Consider the following 16,625-nt stretch of genomic DNA (forward strand, 5'->3'; position numbering starts at 1 on the left):
CGCCTTTATTTTTCAGTAAATTGTTGTTAAAAATTGTTGTAAATCGAGATCGGTCAATTTTTTTTTTTTAACTTTTTTATTTGAGGTTCTAATAATGCAGTCTCATACTTGATATACAGATTCATTGACTGGCCCTGGGTTCCGAGGTTTGACCATTTTTATGCCTTACGGCACTCTACTATACATAGTATAAAACAAAAACAAAGTCGCTTTCTCTGTCCCTATGTCCCTTTGTATATGCTTTGTATGCTTAAATCTTTAAAACTACGCAACGGATTTTGATGCGGTTTTTTTCAATAGTTAGAGTGATTCAAGAAGGTTTTAGTATATAATTTATTAGGTTTTAGACAAAGCGGGCGAAGCCGCGGCCCGCGGGCGGTAAGCTCATTAGATAAGCTCATTAGGCAGAGATGGAATTTCTTTGCTCAACTAACAAATATTCCACAACACCGAGCTGCACCAGATGGTGAAAATGTTTAAAAAAATCCTTGATTAAGTATAATATAAAATATAACTTCTACATAAGTAAAAGCTAAGAAAAACTTATATTAATTATCACGTTCCTATTAAGTTGTGCCTTCGGTTAAAATTTTATAAAAAAAAATCACTCGAAAGCTCTTCATTTACCAGGGAATGAAGGGCTATTGCAAAATTCCCTGTGTTGGGTTTTATACGAGTATCCTATTCCAGTAAATACCACTAGTAAAACTTATAAGAAAATCTCCATTTAAATTTTAATTACAATAAAAAATATAAATAGGTATATTAAATTAATATTTTAATACGTAATGTTCAATTGCTTACTGAGTTTCTCAAGGTAAGTACCTATTTTGTGACAAGTTCTACATACTTTTAAGAGTTTGAAATTATTTTTTAAGTACATAGGTACATAATTATATTTGAATATAGATACATCCATAAATCAGGTTTAAAAAGAAAGCTTATCTTATCTTTTAGGGCCTTCGCCAAACAAACTTTCTAGGCTGAAATTTTAAAACATAAGCCTTTACTATCACATCGCACTGATAAGTGATAACGTTCCCAAGCTTTGAGATAGTATCACAAAGTTCGAGTAGGTACTGGATATAAAAGTCTGATAAAAAAAATTTACAGCATATACCGTGAGATTTTACGACGCTTAAACACATATGTACTAGTTGCTAAAAGCAGTGATCTCAATATTTAAGCAGCAATTAATAAAAACAAACTATTTTTTTAAGTTTATCGGAACCTTCCATTTTATATTTGTTGCTGAATTGATAATCCTTACTAATATTGTAAATGCGAAAGAGTGTTTGTTTATTTGCTTTTTTTAATATTGCGTCGCAATGGAGCGATTTGCGACGTGAAAAAAAGACAAATAAACGCAGTCGCATAAATTATAGCCTAATTCATTAGATTTAACGCCATCTAGCGGCAATGTGACAAGTTTTATAAGTTGTGCTAGCGACCTCTATTGGGGAGTAGAAAATGAAACAGAATGCTACAAGTAATTTGTAGATGGCGCTAAAACAAATATACCTACAATGCGGAATAAAACGATACGTGTATTTATTACTGGCCAATGAGGAACCAGTATTGTGAATGTAAAGATTGCGGTCGTGACGTCGTGCTGCGCAGCGCGACGAATTTCGCCCGTGATAGGTGGCAGACATTTTGTTTTGACGACGCAACGCAAACGAAAGCATATTTTATTTATCCACGAAATGCCATTAAACGCCGTAGGATGGACTTCTGAAGAAGACGAAGCGCTTGTTGAATTAGTGCAGCCTCATGCGATTCTCTACAATCTCCTTGACCCTTCCAGAAAAAACATTTTGGCCCGTGCATCAACTTGGCAGGAAATAGCTCAAGCATTATTGAAACCAGGTAAGGTCATAACCGATTGGTTTATGTTGTGCTGCGTACCGCAACTGCACAGTTAGATGAAAAATTCTCATATTTATTGTTTACGTTTAAGTCAGATCAGCTGGATAGCTTTATTTTTATGGTAGTTTTAGATTGTATTAAACTTTCTTTTCTTATTAAGATAATGAACTTGTTAATGAGTTATATTTAAATATGAATCTTTTTGCATTACGTAAAGATAAGACGATGTGAATGAATTTTAACAATATTTTTCTTGCATTTTAACCAGTGACAATAATCTATTTTCGTACATTCCAGTGGAGGAGTGCAAAAAGCGTTGGCGAGGCCTCCGTGATGGGTACATGAGGAGCAAACGTGTTGGTACTGTGCACAAGACAAAAGCGAGTATTTTTGAGAAGCTGCAATTCCTTGACGGGGTATCAGTTGATGGTGTCGATGTTAATGATGAATCGCTAGAAGACGATGAAACGAACGATAAGTTCAATGATAATGTGATGTTCACTGAACAACAGGTCATTACTGATAACCAGGAATATTATGAGGTATGTTGACATATTATTTTATTGCCCACATTGTGAATTTAGACACATTTTTGTTGGATAAAAGATTGGATAAATGCACTTAATTATTTAAATTTTAATTATTTATAAGATATTTGTATGATATTTTATTTTACATATAAATATGAGCTCATTTTCAGAGGTAAATGTTATTTCTCAATAGTATCTAATTGCTATTTCAGATCACAATAGTTGATGGACCAAAGGAAGAAACAGAGAATAAGCAAATCTTAAAAATCATGCCGAAAAATGAAAAATTGTCACAAATACTGCTAGAGGAGAACTTGGAACCTCCAAAGAAAATAGGAAGAAAAAATGCAGGAAGAAAGAAGTCTTTACCGATGCCTAGGAACACCACACCTATTAAAATATTACCTAAACCTATATTATTAAATGAACCTAGAATAGTGAAATATGTTGAAGAACCAAAAACGCCGGAACAAAGATCGCAAGTTATAGATAAACTTATAGAAAAAATACTCAAAGAAAATACAAATGAAATAGACGTTTTCTTCAGAAGTATGGCAGCTAGTGTTAAAAAATTACAACCTAATTTAATACCTAAGGTGAAAATGGAAGTTTGTAATGTAATCGCTAAATATGAAATGCAAAGTTTTGATAAGCAATCGCAGAATAATTGATTATTTTATACAAATGTTAATACATTATGTATAGCTAGAGTAACATATAATATTGAAGAATCGGCCTTTTAAACGCATATTGTTATTTATATATTTAAATTGATTAATTTTATGACAAAAAGAAGCCACTATGTTCTTCCAAATGTAAAAAATTTGTTGGATATGATAGAATGGGTTGTATCAAATTATTTAAGAGATTATAAAAAAATTTTGTTATCATTAAATGATATTTTAAAGTTTAATTTGTATTACTTATCGCAGTTTTATGAGAACTTACATATGTTTCACATTATTTATAGCATCACTATAGGAATTTCTGTCTCTCTTCGTTGTATTCCGATCATAAATTTTTAATAACTATAAAATTATTGACTATACATAACAAAGCAAAGCATACATAATATATAATCCCATTTTCAAGGTAAACCCTAGAGACTTTATTGTATGAAGATTTCATATTGATTTAGATCATATGAACAATCTACTCAGCTATGATGATGAACAGTACATCAGAATATGTTTACCTATACTCTGTCCATTATATTATTTGCTTTTTGACAGCTTCACGCCTATGAAGGATTGTATTGTCTATGTTAAAATGTCATACAAATAATTATCGTTCTTCATGGACAGGTCCCGCCCACTTAGTGATGTCTTAGACACAGAATTATTCAATGATGGGTCGATAGATTATAATAATCGATAGAAATACACTGTAAAATATATCCGATACAGAAAAACTCTTCTATTATGTTATATAATTTAAACGTAAAGACAACCAAATTGTAAGATAGAAACCAATAAATAATAAAATATTAGTTTAGTTTAGTTTTAACATACAATGCATAGATATGTGGTCTTATTATTACATATCTTATTAGTACGTTTACGTTGTAATTATTATTTACGTACCTGATTCGATTTATGATAATATTTTTAATTTATAATTGAAATGGTATCACAATCGATAATCTTTTGAACATCACTTCTGGTATCACCCGTCGAGCTGTCAAAAAGCAATTCTTATAGTGGACAGACTATAATAATTATTTTGTATCCAAAAACACATTAGAGGTATAAAAATAAGTCTGTTGTCGCAAAAGGTAATTGTTTCATTTTAACTACTTACTTTAAATAAAATTAAAATTTTATCTATCACAATATTGTATTTAATAGTTTCTGCTTCTTGTAAATTATGTTTGTAAGGTGAAATGTAATAATGTGTTCAAAATGCCCATTTAATGGGTACAATAAACTAAAACAATCTCAGTAGGTAGGTATGTCATAAGATTTGGATCTTCAATGTGAGGCTGTAAGATGAAGTATTAAAAAAGATGTCCAGCTTCTTCAACATAAATTCTACAATACTGCCAACAGAATTAACTTCTCAAAATGAGAATTAGGTATGTATATTCTTGAAATTTTAGTCGACTTATTCGCTTATTTATTTTGTGGAAATATTTCGTATCAAACTTATAATTAAGTACATACATATATTTATAGTACCTAGGTCCTCATGCAAACGCGTTCCTACTTCCAACAGAAGCAACATAAATGACTCAAGTATATAACTGCCACGGGCCGACCCCAGAGGGTTTAGTATGTGTGAAAATGAAATCGCTAATGAATTCTGATTCCTTTGCGCAGGTCAGAGGAAGCCCCATTCGTGACGTGCAGGGCCCGTCTAGACTGGGAGCACCGTTCGATTCTTTAGCAATTTCCTTCAAGGGCATCCACCGACCTTACGTTTTACTCATCAGTGTATTGCTTACGGTATCGCTTTTCAATACGACGCAAATCCCAATCCTATAATATACCTATTACCACAGACTAATAATAATATACTACGTATACAACTATTACGTAGTTACTTGTATAGGGCAACTTAGCTATCTTGAGTTTGAATGCATTATAGAAATCGGTATATTGGTACGCGATTATATCATAAATCAATCTCACATAATATAAAGTTCTGTATTATGTTTTTAGATTCACTAATTATGAATTCTTATAATTTTTAAACCGGCTCACCTAGATATCTGAGTCCTGAGTTAAATCATTTGGCTTTGATTGAAACATTTTGAACATTGAACATTTTACGTGTTAGCCATGAAATAGTTCCAGTCTAACAGCGAATATTTTATTTTACAAACATATTGCTCTTTTATAATACAAGGTTCGGAATCGAGGTCGCAGCTATAGTTAAAAAAAATTGACCAAAATAAAGCTCTTTTAGTATACACGATATTTTCATATGCACTTTAACGAACACTGAATAAAAATGAAAAGATTATATTAAACTAGAGGTCCGCCCCGGCTTCGCCCGTGGTACATATTTTGCAATAAAAGGTAGCCTATGTCCTTTCTCGGGTATCAAAATATCTCCATACCAAATTTCATGCAAATTGGTTCAGTAGTTTAGGCGTGATTGAGTAACAGACAGATAGAGTTACTTTCGCATTTATAATATTAGTATGGATAGTATGGATATTATTTGACTCTTATAACCAGAGCTCCAAGGAACCGCATCAAAGCCTGACGTTTCCGATATCAAAGATTCAAAGCAACCTCAGTTCCATAATTCTAGTGCCATTCTTTTGCTCTCCACTTTAAACTTTATCCTAATTTGGTAAAGATTAAAATCGCTTGTGCATTATAACAATATGCCGCTGACTACGTAATGTATGAGGGCGCTTATGTCTCCCAGTTTCCACCCCAAGCTGAGTGGCTGGATTGAATGGAGGCTAGCATATGCGGAATACCTAGTGTCGACGTTAACAAGGCCCTTACATTGAAATGTCCTGCGTATTTTGCGGAATATACATACAACTGTGATTATAGCTATATAAACGCTTAGTAAGACTGAGAGATGTAAGAAGTGAGATGAGACAGGGTAGCAACACATTTTATATATTCATAATTGCGTTATGACAAGTGTAGCTATATTTGTAAAATCTTGCTAGTTATGAAATTATTAGGGCAGTCACTTTTTGTCTAGCATCATTGCGACCTCAAAAACCAACGAATTAGTTATAGATATATATGTACAAGTATTTTTTTTTGGTCTGTTTCTATTTATTAGTTGTACCATTCCTTCAAAACTCGATTATTGAAAATCAATTTATTTTGGTTATAAAAGCGATGAAATAACTTTATAAAAATTAATTAACCATAAATTCAATTTAAAGCCCTATCCAGAGATTTTCTATTTTGCTACGCGAAGTTCAATTGTGGTTTATTACTTAATTTGATTTCCAATTATTCGACCCCTGCTTAATTCCTTCATTGGTGTAACCGCAATGCCTACCCTAAACCACATTTAGACGACTAGATATTGAATAAATGTTCTGTAGCAATAAAACTATTGGAAATTTAGTATGAATATTACTTAACGTAGACAATAGGAATTACTTAATAATATATTATTACAACGAAATTATATTTATCACGGCATAGAAAGTACACAAATATGACGAAATTCGAATAGCGACATTCCTTCGTGTCTTTAAAAATTTATCAATAAAACGTACCCATACCATACTAGACATACAAACTGGTATTTATGTATGAAAAACCCAATATGATATACATATTATCCTAATCAAATACCTTTGTTTACGACTAAGTTTCACAGCGTACGGAAAACACAGTTATTCGACCCGAATGTTGATTGTTGAATATCTCGTGTGCATTGGTTCGTGCTAAACAGCCATTATTTATCCATAAATAACAAGTGTGAACTAATGTGAAATTAGAAAATTAAAAAAGATAAACAAGGCGATAACATTGGAATCGGATAGCCTAGTCAGGAGACGGAAGATACCAATAAACATAAATTTAAATATAATTAAACGTTATTTTCGCAGATTATAAAAAGGTTACATAATTTAAACGAAGAGATATAATAATTATTAATATTTAATGGTAACTCGTACTTTTGATTTCATAATTCACTATTAACTACTTTATAAATTCATAACGTCAATAGGGCATTTAATAAATTTTTCGATATTAAAAATGAACGAGGCCTTGCGTCCACTTGAAAAATCAATAACACGAGGAAAATAACTGCAAACGCTAGTGCCAATTTCATAGTTTATACTCACATAAAATCCTGTACAAAATTATACCGGATAATAACAAAACATTGACATTAGCCTAATTAATCGCGAAGTTATCTGCACTAACCGCAAATGATGTGTAATTAACGACCATTATTAAGTTCATAACAAATTATAGTTTATATAGACGTTACATATACAGTCAGATATGGTATGCAATATGATATGCAGTTATTCCAAGTTTATTAATCACTAGCCTTGCACCGCTTCGTGATTAGTACTTACTTACGAACTAATTAGGTCACGGATGCTATGCGTATTGTAAACTAGTGTGACAGTATGACCAAGTTCGCAATCATATACTTTTTTATGCAATACCGCTTATCGTGGCTTTTAGAAACCAGTTTACGTCGCACATGCGATTTCAACGTCACATTCTAATACCCCGAGAAGGTAATAAACATGAACAGCTGTACAAAGAAATTTGTAGGAAACATTTGTTGGTTTATCATTTTAAAGTGAATACTTAAATCTGCATTATAGGTAGGTATTGTATTCGTCTCTTTTCTTTTAAAGTTTTCACGTAATCGATCAATCATGCATGATCATCAATAAATGCTTAAATACTCAAAACAGAGAAATAAAAATTTCACGCGGGAAAATATTATAAAAAATTATATCCTAATTAGTAGAATTCCACGCTTCACAAAGATCTCTGATTCTACTGTATCGCATTGCAATAATTATAACACCTGTGCTAAATACTTACTGATATAGATAATTGCATGTGCGTTTATGTAGTGAATTTCATATCCAGCAATTACAACTAAGATGTTTTTAATTGAATATCAATGTTATTTTCTGTTATACGCATTTCCTTTGAAATTACGTGCATACTGTGTTTATCTTAACAGTGCATCTTTCGAAGTATGGAAAGCTAATTAATCTAATATCTCAAACATAACTTTATCATATTAAGACGGATCTTTCGGATAGGAGACAGAATAGGCACAAAAATAAATAAAAAAACGATGCTACAAGTTAAAATAACTGCCGAGATTTACCACGCCAAAATCACGCCACAAAATCGCCGGTCGATTTACCAAACCTTTCCTAGACTAGTCAATTCTATCTTCATTCGCCTATTAAAGTCATTTATATCTCAATTTTACTAACCTGAGTGCTCGTGAACCGTCGACTGCCGGACCTGCTGAGGGTCCCTCCCCTCACGTTGCTGTCAGACAGTTCGACCTCCACACCACCGTCGGCCGCCCTCCTGCGTGATAGCTCGCATAATTCCGCTATTGGTTGCACCTGTTTTGATATGAATGATGTATGAATTTTCAAAATGTTTGTTTAACCCATTGACCACCGTAAGCCCCGATCGGGGCGCGACACAATAGATTTTCTATTGTGTCTGTGATTCCGAGGACTGATGGATTAAAGACAAGAATGTCCTGTATTGAAAATTTAAATTAACACAATTTTGTACGGGGCAATGTGAAGGACAATATTTATACCAGTACAATTATTGTATAAGATTGTAGCAAAATACTCTTACACTTAGACATGAATTTTAAGAATGTACAATGGATTTGAAAATACAAAAATTGATATTTCACGGTAACAGTATAAAATCTGCCTGAGATTTATAACTATGAATGTAACGAAATTACTCGTATTTAAGGTCAGAGTAATTATAATCAGTTACGGATATAAATCATTTGTTATTACAATAAGAATGAGAACTTTTTGAGTACTGTTATTTCCTGTAACGGTTAACTTTAGCTTTAATTTACCCATAACATTCAACTAACGAAAATACGTAAGTACATAGTATTTAATACAATGTAAATATGGATTGTTTACAATATGTCTCTTATCATATTATTGCGTCCTTATTCTACATTAACCTTAAAATAATTATTTTGTATATAACTAATTAACATGAACATTGAACATATTAATTAAATACTGGTTTATAAACTTTAAACGATTTATTAACTTTAAACCTTATCAGTTACTATTAAATACCAATTTGATCAAACGTACCTTAACAGTCACAGATTCATGGCTGCTCTTAATAAGATCGATGACTTCTTCCCGGCTTTTCCCTTCAACATTCACCCCATTGACTTCAATAAGTCTATCTCCAGGCAATAATCCTGTCTCACTGGCTCCCGGGTACGAACCAGGTTCAGCAAGTATAACAGCTTTATGCGTCAGTTTGCTAACCATTATATTATTACCATTGCATTTACTATCACCATTGACCATTGAATTTTCTTCAATGCTTGATAATTCCCTCATATCTCCAATGAAAACTCGTTCCTGAATCATAGCTCTACGTAGACTAAAACCGAAATCATTTCTCGGAGCCTTCTGCCGCTGTATTGTTAGAACTCTTGGTTTAGGTAATTGCATTGGTGTCAATGCTGGTAGCGGCAAATAGACATCGTCAAATGTATTCGTCCTCGACCAGCGGTGATAGCCTTGCGACTCTCCAACGGGCGACGTGGAGAAGGGTGGAGTAGCAAACGAAGAATTTGTTGTAGTATCGGTTAGAGAATCTGCACTCGGTGAGGTAGAAGTCACGCCAAGAGAGCTGTTCCCATTCGTCCTTGGAACTTCGTCCATATCTTGCCTATTTATCGATGGATTCGCATTATTTTTATAATTCTTGTATTGATTTTCTACAGGACTGTGTATAACTTTTTTGGTAAAATTCTGTACTTGTTGCATATCATCACTAGACGATGTGCTCTTTGACGGTGGAATACCATACGAGATAACTTCATTTTGTTGAGTGTTACGCGCCAGAACATTCGAGTCTTGGCCGTTGACAAAATCGACGGTGTCTGAATTAGGGATATTACTTTCTTGCGAATTAGAGCTCGTGTTACTTAAACGTGGGCCTTTGAGTATGCCTCGCTTTGGTGGACGCGGTGGAATAGGAGGTAGATTAGGTGCTTGTCGAGGACTATTGCTGTTAGCATTGTTTGGATTGTTTAAAGAATTCAGAGAGGTTTCTGAACTATCAGATTGTAAGATACCATCCTTTTTATTCCAGGTATGTGTAGTAGGATATCCCGGTGACAAGTGATTATTTTCATCACTGAGGTTGGAATTGGAACCTGAAGTGTTTATAACCGGATAATTAGAATAATTGGTATCCTGTTCAAGGTGAGCAAATAGCGCTGCTGTATAGTCGGCTGTAATTCCTGAGGGAAGTTTCTCTTTTTCCTTACGCCGACCCCGAAGCTTGAGAGATCGTCGAACCTGTAACAAAAAAATTATTACTGATTGGCTAAGAATATAGTATACTTCAGTGAGCATAAAGGTCAAATTTATAAGTGATAATATTAAAAATTAAAAATATATTTAAAGGCACCGCAATGTTTTGCAATAACAGGTTCACAACTGATTGATATTACCAAACTATACGAATTGAATACACAAGGGAAAAAATGGCCAAAAAACACATTTATTTCTTGCTGGTCGGCAAAAACGATATGTTGTGAGTATAATGTATGGATACATAATATTACATAGGTTATTTCTGGTACGATGATGAAAATTCGAGTTCCAGTCGTCGCAAAAACTCGCATTCCAAACGTACGAGCGATCAAATTAAAATTTCAATGCTGTTAATGAAAGTTGTAAACTTGAATTAAACTCGTGCTGTTATGAAAGCAATGTGATTATATGACAATCGATAACATGATCACATTTACATTTAAAAAAATATATACAAACGATTCGCAAAGAAATATTTTCGATATCACTACATCAACTATAATATTAACTGCTTTTGTCGCCATTGAAATGCAAAAGAGAAGTAATTAACACACTTAAATCCTACTAACACTATAATAATGCGAAAGATTCTAGGAATGTATGGATAATGGATATACCTTTGACACCGTTTCCATCCCTATTCTTATCCGTAAGCTGGAGCATGCAGGCATTCGTGGTACACCCCTTAATCTAATGGAAAGTTATTTAACAGAGCGGACTCAATGTGTAAAAATAGAAAATTATATTAGCTGCGATAGAGGCGTTACCTGTGGTGTGCCACAGGGAAGCGTTCTCGGACCAACGCTCTTTTTAGTCTATATCAATGATCTCACTAATTTAAGTATATTAAATGGAAAAATCTACTCTTACGCAGATGATACGGCGATAGTGTTTAGTGGGAATTCATGGCTTTCTGTATTTAACGCGGCACAGATAGGTATTTCTATAATTTCTGATTGGTTAATAAGTAATCTCCTCACTTTAAACATTAAAAAAACTAATTACATATGCTTCTCAATTAATAATAAAACACAACCTAATCCTAATCTTAACCTTAAGCTCCACGAATGTGACGGAACTAATAATTTAAATTGTACTTGCGACACTATTGAAAAAGTTTTTACTACAAAATATCTCGGGATCATACTTGATCACCGCTTATCTTGGCATTCACACATTGATTATATGAACGAAAGAGCACGGAAACTAATCTGGATTTTTAAATCTTTGAGACATGTAACTTCACATAAGCTTAGGAATCAAATATACAAGTCCTTAGTTCAATCAATCTTAGCATATTGTATTCCTATCTGGGGGGGAGCTAACAAATCTAAATTCATAGAAATGGAGCGTGTGCATAGGTGTCTTCTGAAAGTCATGTATCAAAAACCTCGCCGGTTTCCAACGACAGATCTGTATAAACTATGTGATATTCTAACAGTCAGACAACTATACATCTTGCTTATTACAATAAAAACACACAAAAAAACACCATTTATTTATACCACAGTGGAGGGAAGAAGAAGGAAGGAGGTAATTAAAACTCGTTGTACCAAAACTGTTTTTGCCAGACGCCAGTACTCAGCTAACTCAGCTTATATATATAATCATCTAAATAAATTATTTAACATTAATAGACTAACTTGTTGTGATTTAAAAAATAAAATAATGAATTGGCTAAAAACACTAAATTATAATGACACAGAAAACCTTCTTGCTACGTCATGCACTGTGTAATTATTACTTTTATATTATTTATTTAACTATAACCACGTGTAATCATTAGCTGGTAAATATTAATTGCTATTTAAATTCGATCACTCACAAACTCGTGCTCATACATAAACCGACAAATTCAAACACACACACACACACACACACACACACGCACACACACACACACACACAACACACAATCATACACTCCACACTTAACTATTAATATTTAGTTATTAACAGTTTATTTTTTTCATGTAGATAACCTATTTTAAGTTAAGGAAGAGCGGGTCCTCCTGACACAGGTTTTATCTTAAACTTACTAGGAGGGCCCTACTACTCCAAATTGTGTAAAATTTAGAAAGGAAATAAACTATTTTTATTTTTTTTTTATTTATTTATACTATTACATAATGTATTATTGTCGAGCCAATTTAATAGGCAACATTTGACGTCTATCAATTTTATCTTCATAGGGTGGTAACCTGCTTAAAAACATCGATTAAAGTGAATTAATCGATACGGACTTGAAACATTTGTCAATCGAACTTGAAACACATGTCAATAATTTATGATGATTTTTATTCCCAAGTAATCAATGCATTCGATTCTAGATGTCAGATTTCGATTTTTAGAGTAACGTCTCTGGTATTTAAAAAGAAATAAAACCGGCCAAGTGCGAGTCGGGCTCGCGCACAAAGGGTTCCGTAGCAGCAAATATAATAAATTACAGTTAAATCAACCTATCTCAAAAACTATAAGAGATACTTTGATCAAACCAAAAATCGTTGAAAGAGTTAATTAGCATGCATCACCTCTATTTTTTTTAGAATTTTATACCCCGTAGTTATAAAAATAGAGGGGGGGGGACATACTTTTTACGACTTTGAGAGCTGATATCTCAAAAACCGTTCACTTTAAGAAAAATGTTTTTTAGAAAACTTTATATCATTTTAAAAGACCTTTCCATTGATACCCCACACGGGTATGTACATCGAAAAAAAAAATTTCATCCCTCAGTTACATGTATGGGGGGCCCCACCCCCAATTCTTTTTTTTACTATTTAGTGTCATATTTTTGTAGCGGTTCATACAACACATATTCCCATCAAATTTCATCACTGTAGTACTTATAGTTTCCGAGTAAATCGGCTGTGACAGACGGACAGACGGACAGACGGACAGACGGACATGACGAAACTATAAGGGTTCCGTTTTTGCCATTTTGGCTACGGAACCCTAAAAAGGTTTATTGACACAAAATTGTAGCAACGTCAGTTCTTTAAATCAGAAATTGTTTATTATGTTTAGAATGGTTTATCAGTAAAATCAAATCCTAAAATTACTTGTATCGGTTATTATTATTATAAATATGTTATCGTAATTGAAAAAAGTTAAGCAAATGTGCAGTTCTAACAAAACGAAATATCATATTATTCTACTAGGTTTCTACTAGGTTACGTTGTTGAATTTTGTTGAACTGTCAAATGTTGCCTATTAAAATGGCTCTACTATATGTTTGTTATTCTTTCACGCGAAAAGCAGTGGCAGCTTATGTGCCAGAATTACACATAAGCAATAGAAATGTTTTATTTTGTCCGCGGGTTTGACCACACTTTAATCCGCACGTCACAGCTAATTGGATTATAAATTTTACTTAATCATAAAAGCGTAAATACTCCAAATATCTAAAAATTATAAAAAAATCTTTAGTTTCAAAACGATAGTAACCAATCCACACAATACTATTCTATACAGATTACAATCAGCATGGCCTTTCAACAAAATACTTATTTAAAAACACAGCATTCATTTTTCAAATCCAGACACACAACACTACAACTTCCTAACATCCTACATCCTACAAACGTACCAACGCCCCGAGATGCAACGCAATCAGCTTGAATCCATTACGCTCTACATGAATAGAATCACCCATAACTGATCACAAAACCGCACTCGACCTACTTGGGACTCGCGAAACACTGTTACGAACTCATTTAGTAATTATTGTCTTGTCACAAACAATGCGTGTTAACAAAATAAACAAAGTAATGAGATGGATAATGTATCAACAGCTGAATGATAATAACAATTATGATGATTAACGTAAGAGTGCCTCTTAATTATTTTGTGTAGGACAAACTAAAAATCCTCACTGATGAGATCATTCATCGCGGGTATTTCGTAGATTTTATAACAAATTTCTAATTGCACTTTTTAAACGATGGTCATGATGTACCATATTATATGTTTTAATTTAAGATCACTTGAGCTTTCTATCTGGAATGACATTTTTATTTTACTCATATACATCTATACATCGGTACAGCGGTCTAGATTTCATATAAAAATCGCCTCAGTACTTTGAGTCTATTCACTAAAAGAACGTACAAATCTTGCCTCTTTACGATATAAGTATAGATTAGTGTAGATGTAGATGGGAGGTTCTTGACAAGATGAAACTAGTTAAGATATAAATAAGACGACAGTACGTGTAAAAATGTGAACATATCTTGTGGTTATGAGTTCATGTCCAGTGACCCTTGTAAGTTGAAACTTGAAAATAAAGAGATTTTTGTAGCTGTCTTTTTATTCTTCAAAAGTTTTGCACACACTATTAATTTAAATTATATGCTATGACTTCATAACTCACTCAGAATCAATAGCTACTAGTGCAATTAGATTTTCTTCTATCCAGAAATATTCAATCAGCCAGCTGGCACTTTTATACCAATCTCAATTGAGAAGAAATCTTATTGACCAAGTCCCTATTGATCACCAACCTCATCTTTAAAAAATATAATATAATCCTGGTTCAGGTTTCTACTATTTCAGTTAACTTTAACAAGAATCTTGAGCATTTACCTCCTCCAATCGCAAAGGCTCTTCAAGCCCAGCAGCTATCCGTTCTCGTTTCTCCCTCTCTTTCCGCTCCTTCTTCTCCCGTTTCCGTCTCTCTTTCTCGCCGTCTCTCTCCTCGTAGTTACCGGAGTCGCCGCTCGTGAGAACGGTCGACTTCTTAATGAAGTTGAACATGACGGAATGTACCTGGAACAAAAGTATTTACTATCTTGAGTGTTTGTCCTGTGATAAATGTATACTAGTTATACCAATTATATTATTACCCTTCCTATAAATGACTTCATTGCTCTAACGAATGTATGCTGCCCCTTGCCAGTTATTAAATGAGTGTAATAATTTATTTGAAAAAAGTCTCTATAAGTAAACGTAAACTATGGACTTTTATTCGAAGAAAAATACCTCCATAAATATGAATATGAAATATTTGAAATATGTATATGTATAACATAAAGGATATATCAAAGATATATTTTTTGTGTGTTTGTATGTGTATATTTATTATTTTGTGCAGGAAGGATATATTTCGTGTATTACAAATAGTTTGGCTTGTGCTCATTTAATATTTAAAAAGGAAACAATGGCAAAGTTGTTTTTAAAACTCTCATTTACGGTAACTCATAACTTGACAAGTTTACTGGGGCCGCAGAGGTTTTATTTACGTCGCATCCGCTCTTGCATTTGTCCCAGTGCACGGAGCAATCAGTTTTGCGAGATTTTTTGTACATTATAGCAGTGAAGTTTTTATTTTAAAATCATACAACGAGCATTGTTCCTCTTCCACTGCGTAATTGATAATATTTATTTAAAATTGCAGTCATTCTATCATTAAAAAGTAAACAAAATCGGTATATATTTAATTCTTTGCATTAGATGATGAACGGACAAAATTAGTTTCAATACCTACATACCTATTTGAAAATTTCATCGATAAACGTTTAAGTGGTATATATTAAACCACTTAAAATCACAAGCTACTAACAACGTCAGACTAGAGTACTAATAGGCTTCCAATGACAAACCATAATACTGGACAGTGGACAGTACAACTGTAATCCATCCATACACTGGACACGCTGTACGTTCCACGATGACAATAACCATACCGTTACTAGCTAGAAATGATACGGCTCTATCCGAACTAACAGTCCTCGCATTCTACTGTATTATGTGCTTTGAATTAAACAGCCGCCTGAATGCATATCAACGTCAAGCTATTGTGCAACGGAGGTGTGTATACGCCGAGGTTCAAATACCATCTGGCCACCCAAATTTATTACTATATGTCTTTACACAAACCAAACATTATTTTTTATTGTGCGATTACAAAAGGCTCTCTATTTAGCAATCTTCTTCTGAAGCATACAATGTGCCATTTTTTAGCTGCCGGCCAATCCTTATGGCACGTTTCATATTGGCAAGCGTCCAAAAAGTTGATCATTACTTTTTGCAAAGGAGTGGTGTTTTCGAATAAATCATTACAGCCGTAAAAAGTAGAAGAGGCCAAAGAGTTGGTGGATGAATTTTCCAGACCTTTTTCAATTCTAATAAAAGTCTTAACGAGTTCAAAAAGAGTGCAAAAAGCAAGGCTTCGTTAGCTTGAATTACCAAACTAAGCT

General features: G+C 33.3%; 2 protein-coding genes across 2 annotated transcripts in view; one reads left to right on the forward strand and one right to left on the reverse strand.

Annotated features, from left to right (window-relative positions):
• The window catches only part of Mhcl (Myosin heavy chain-like), a 156,177-nt gene that overhangs the window by 122,856 nt on the left and 16,696 nt on the right, over positions 1 to 16,625 (reverse strand). Inside the window, exons 2-4 of the mRNA XM_090114166.1 lie at positions 15,013 to 15,195; positions 9,184 to 10,410; positions 8,308 to 8,445 (exon numbers count right to left, since the gene is read on the reverse strand). Coding sequence (XP_089970292.1) covers positions 8,308 to 8,445; positions 9,184 to 10,410; positions 15,013 to 15,183 — 1,536 coding nt within the window. The 5' untranslated portion in view covers positions 15,184 to 15,195. The remainder of the gene's footprint in view (positions 1 to 8,307; positions 8,446 to 9,183; positions 10,411 to 15,012; positions 15,196 to 16,625) is intronic.
• Positions 1,607 to 3,312, forward strand: LOC149899039 (uncharacterized). The gene is made up of 3 exons (XM_090114169.1): positions 1,607 to 1,869; positions 2,167 to 2,411; positions 2,612 to 3,312. The coding sequence occupies exons 1-3, from the start codon at positions 1,707 to 1,709 to the stop codon at positions 3,068 to 3,070; spliced, it is 867 nt and encodes a 288-aa protein (XP_089970295.1). The 5' UTR covers positions 1,607 to 1,706; the 3' UTR covers positions 3,071 to 3,312.

This window comes from Colias eurytheme, chromosome 21 (assembly GCF_061535395.1).
Source record: "Colias eurytheme isolate Ceu_HAF_F1 chromosome 21, ilColEury1 Martin Lab GWU primary, whole genome shotgun sequence".
Lineage (NCBI taxonomy): Eukaryota > Metazoa > Arthropoda > Insecta > Lepidoptera > Pieridae > Colias > Colias eurytheme.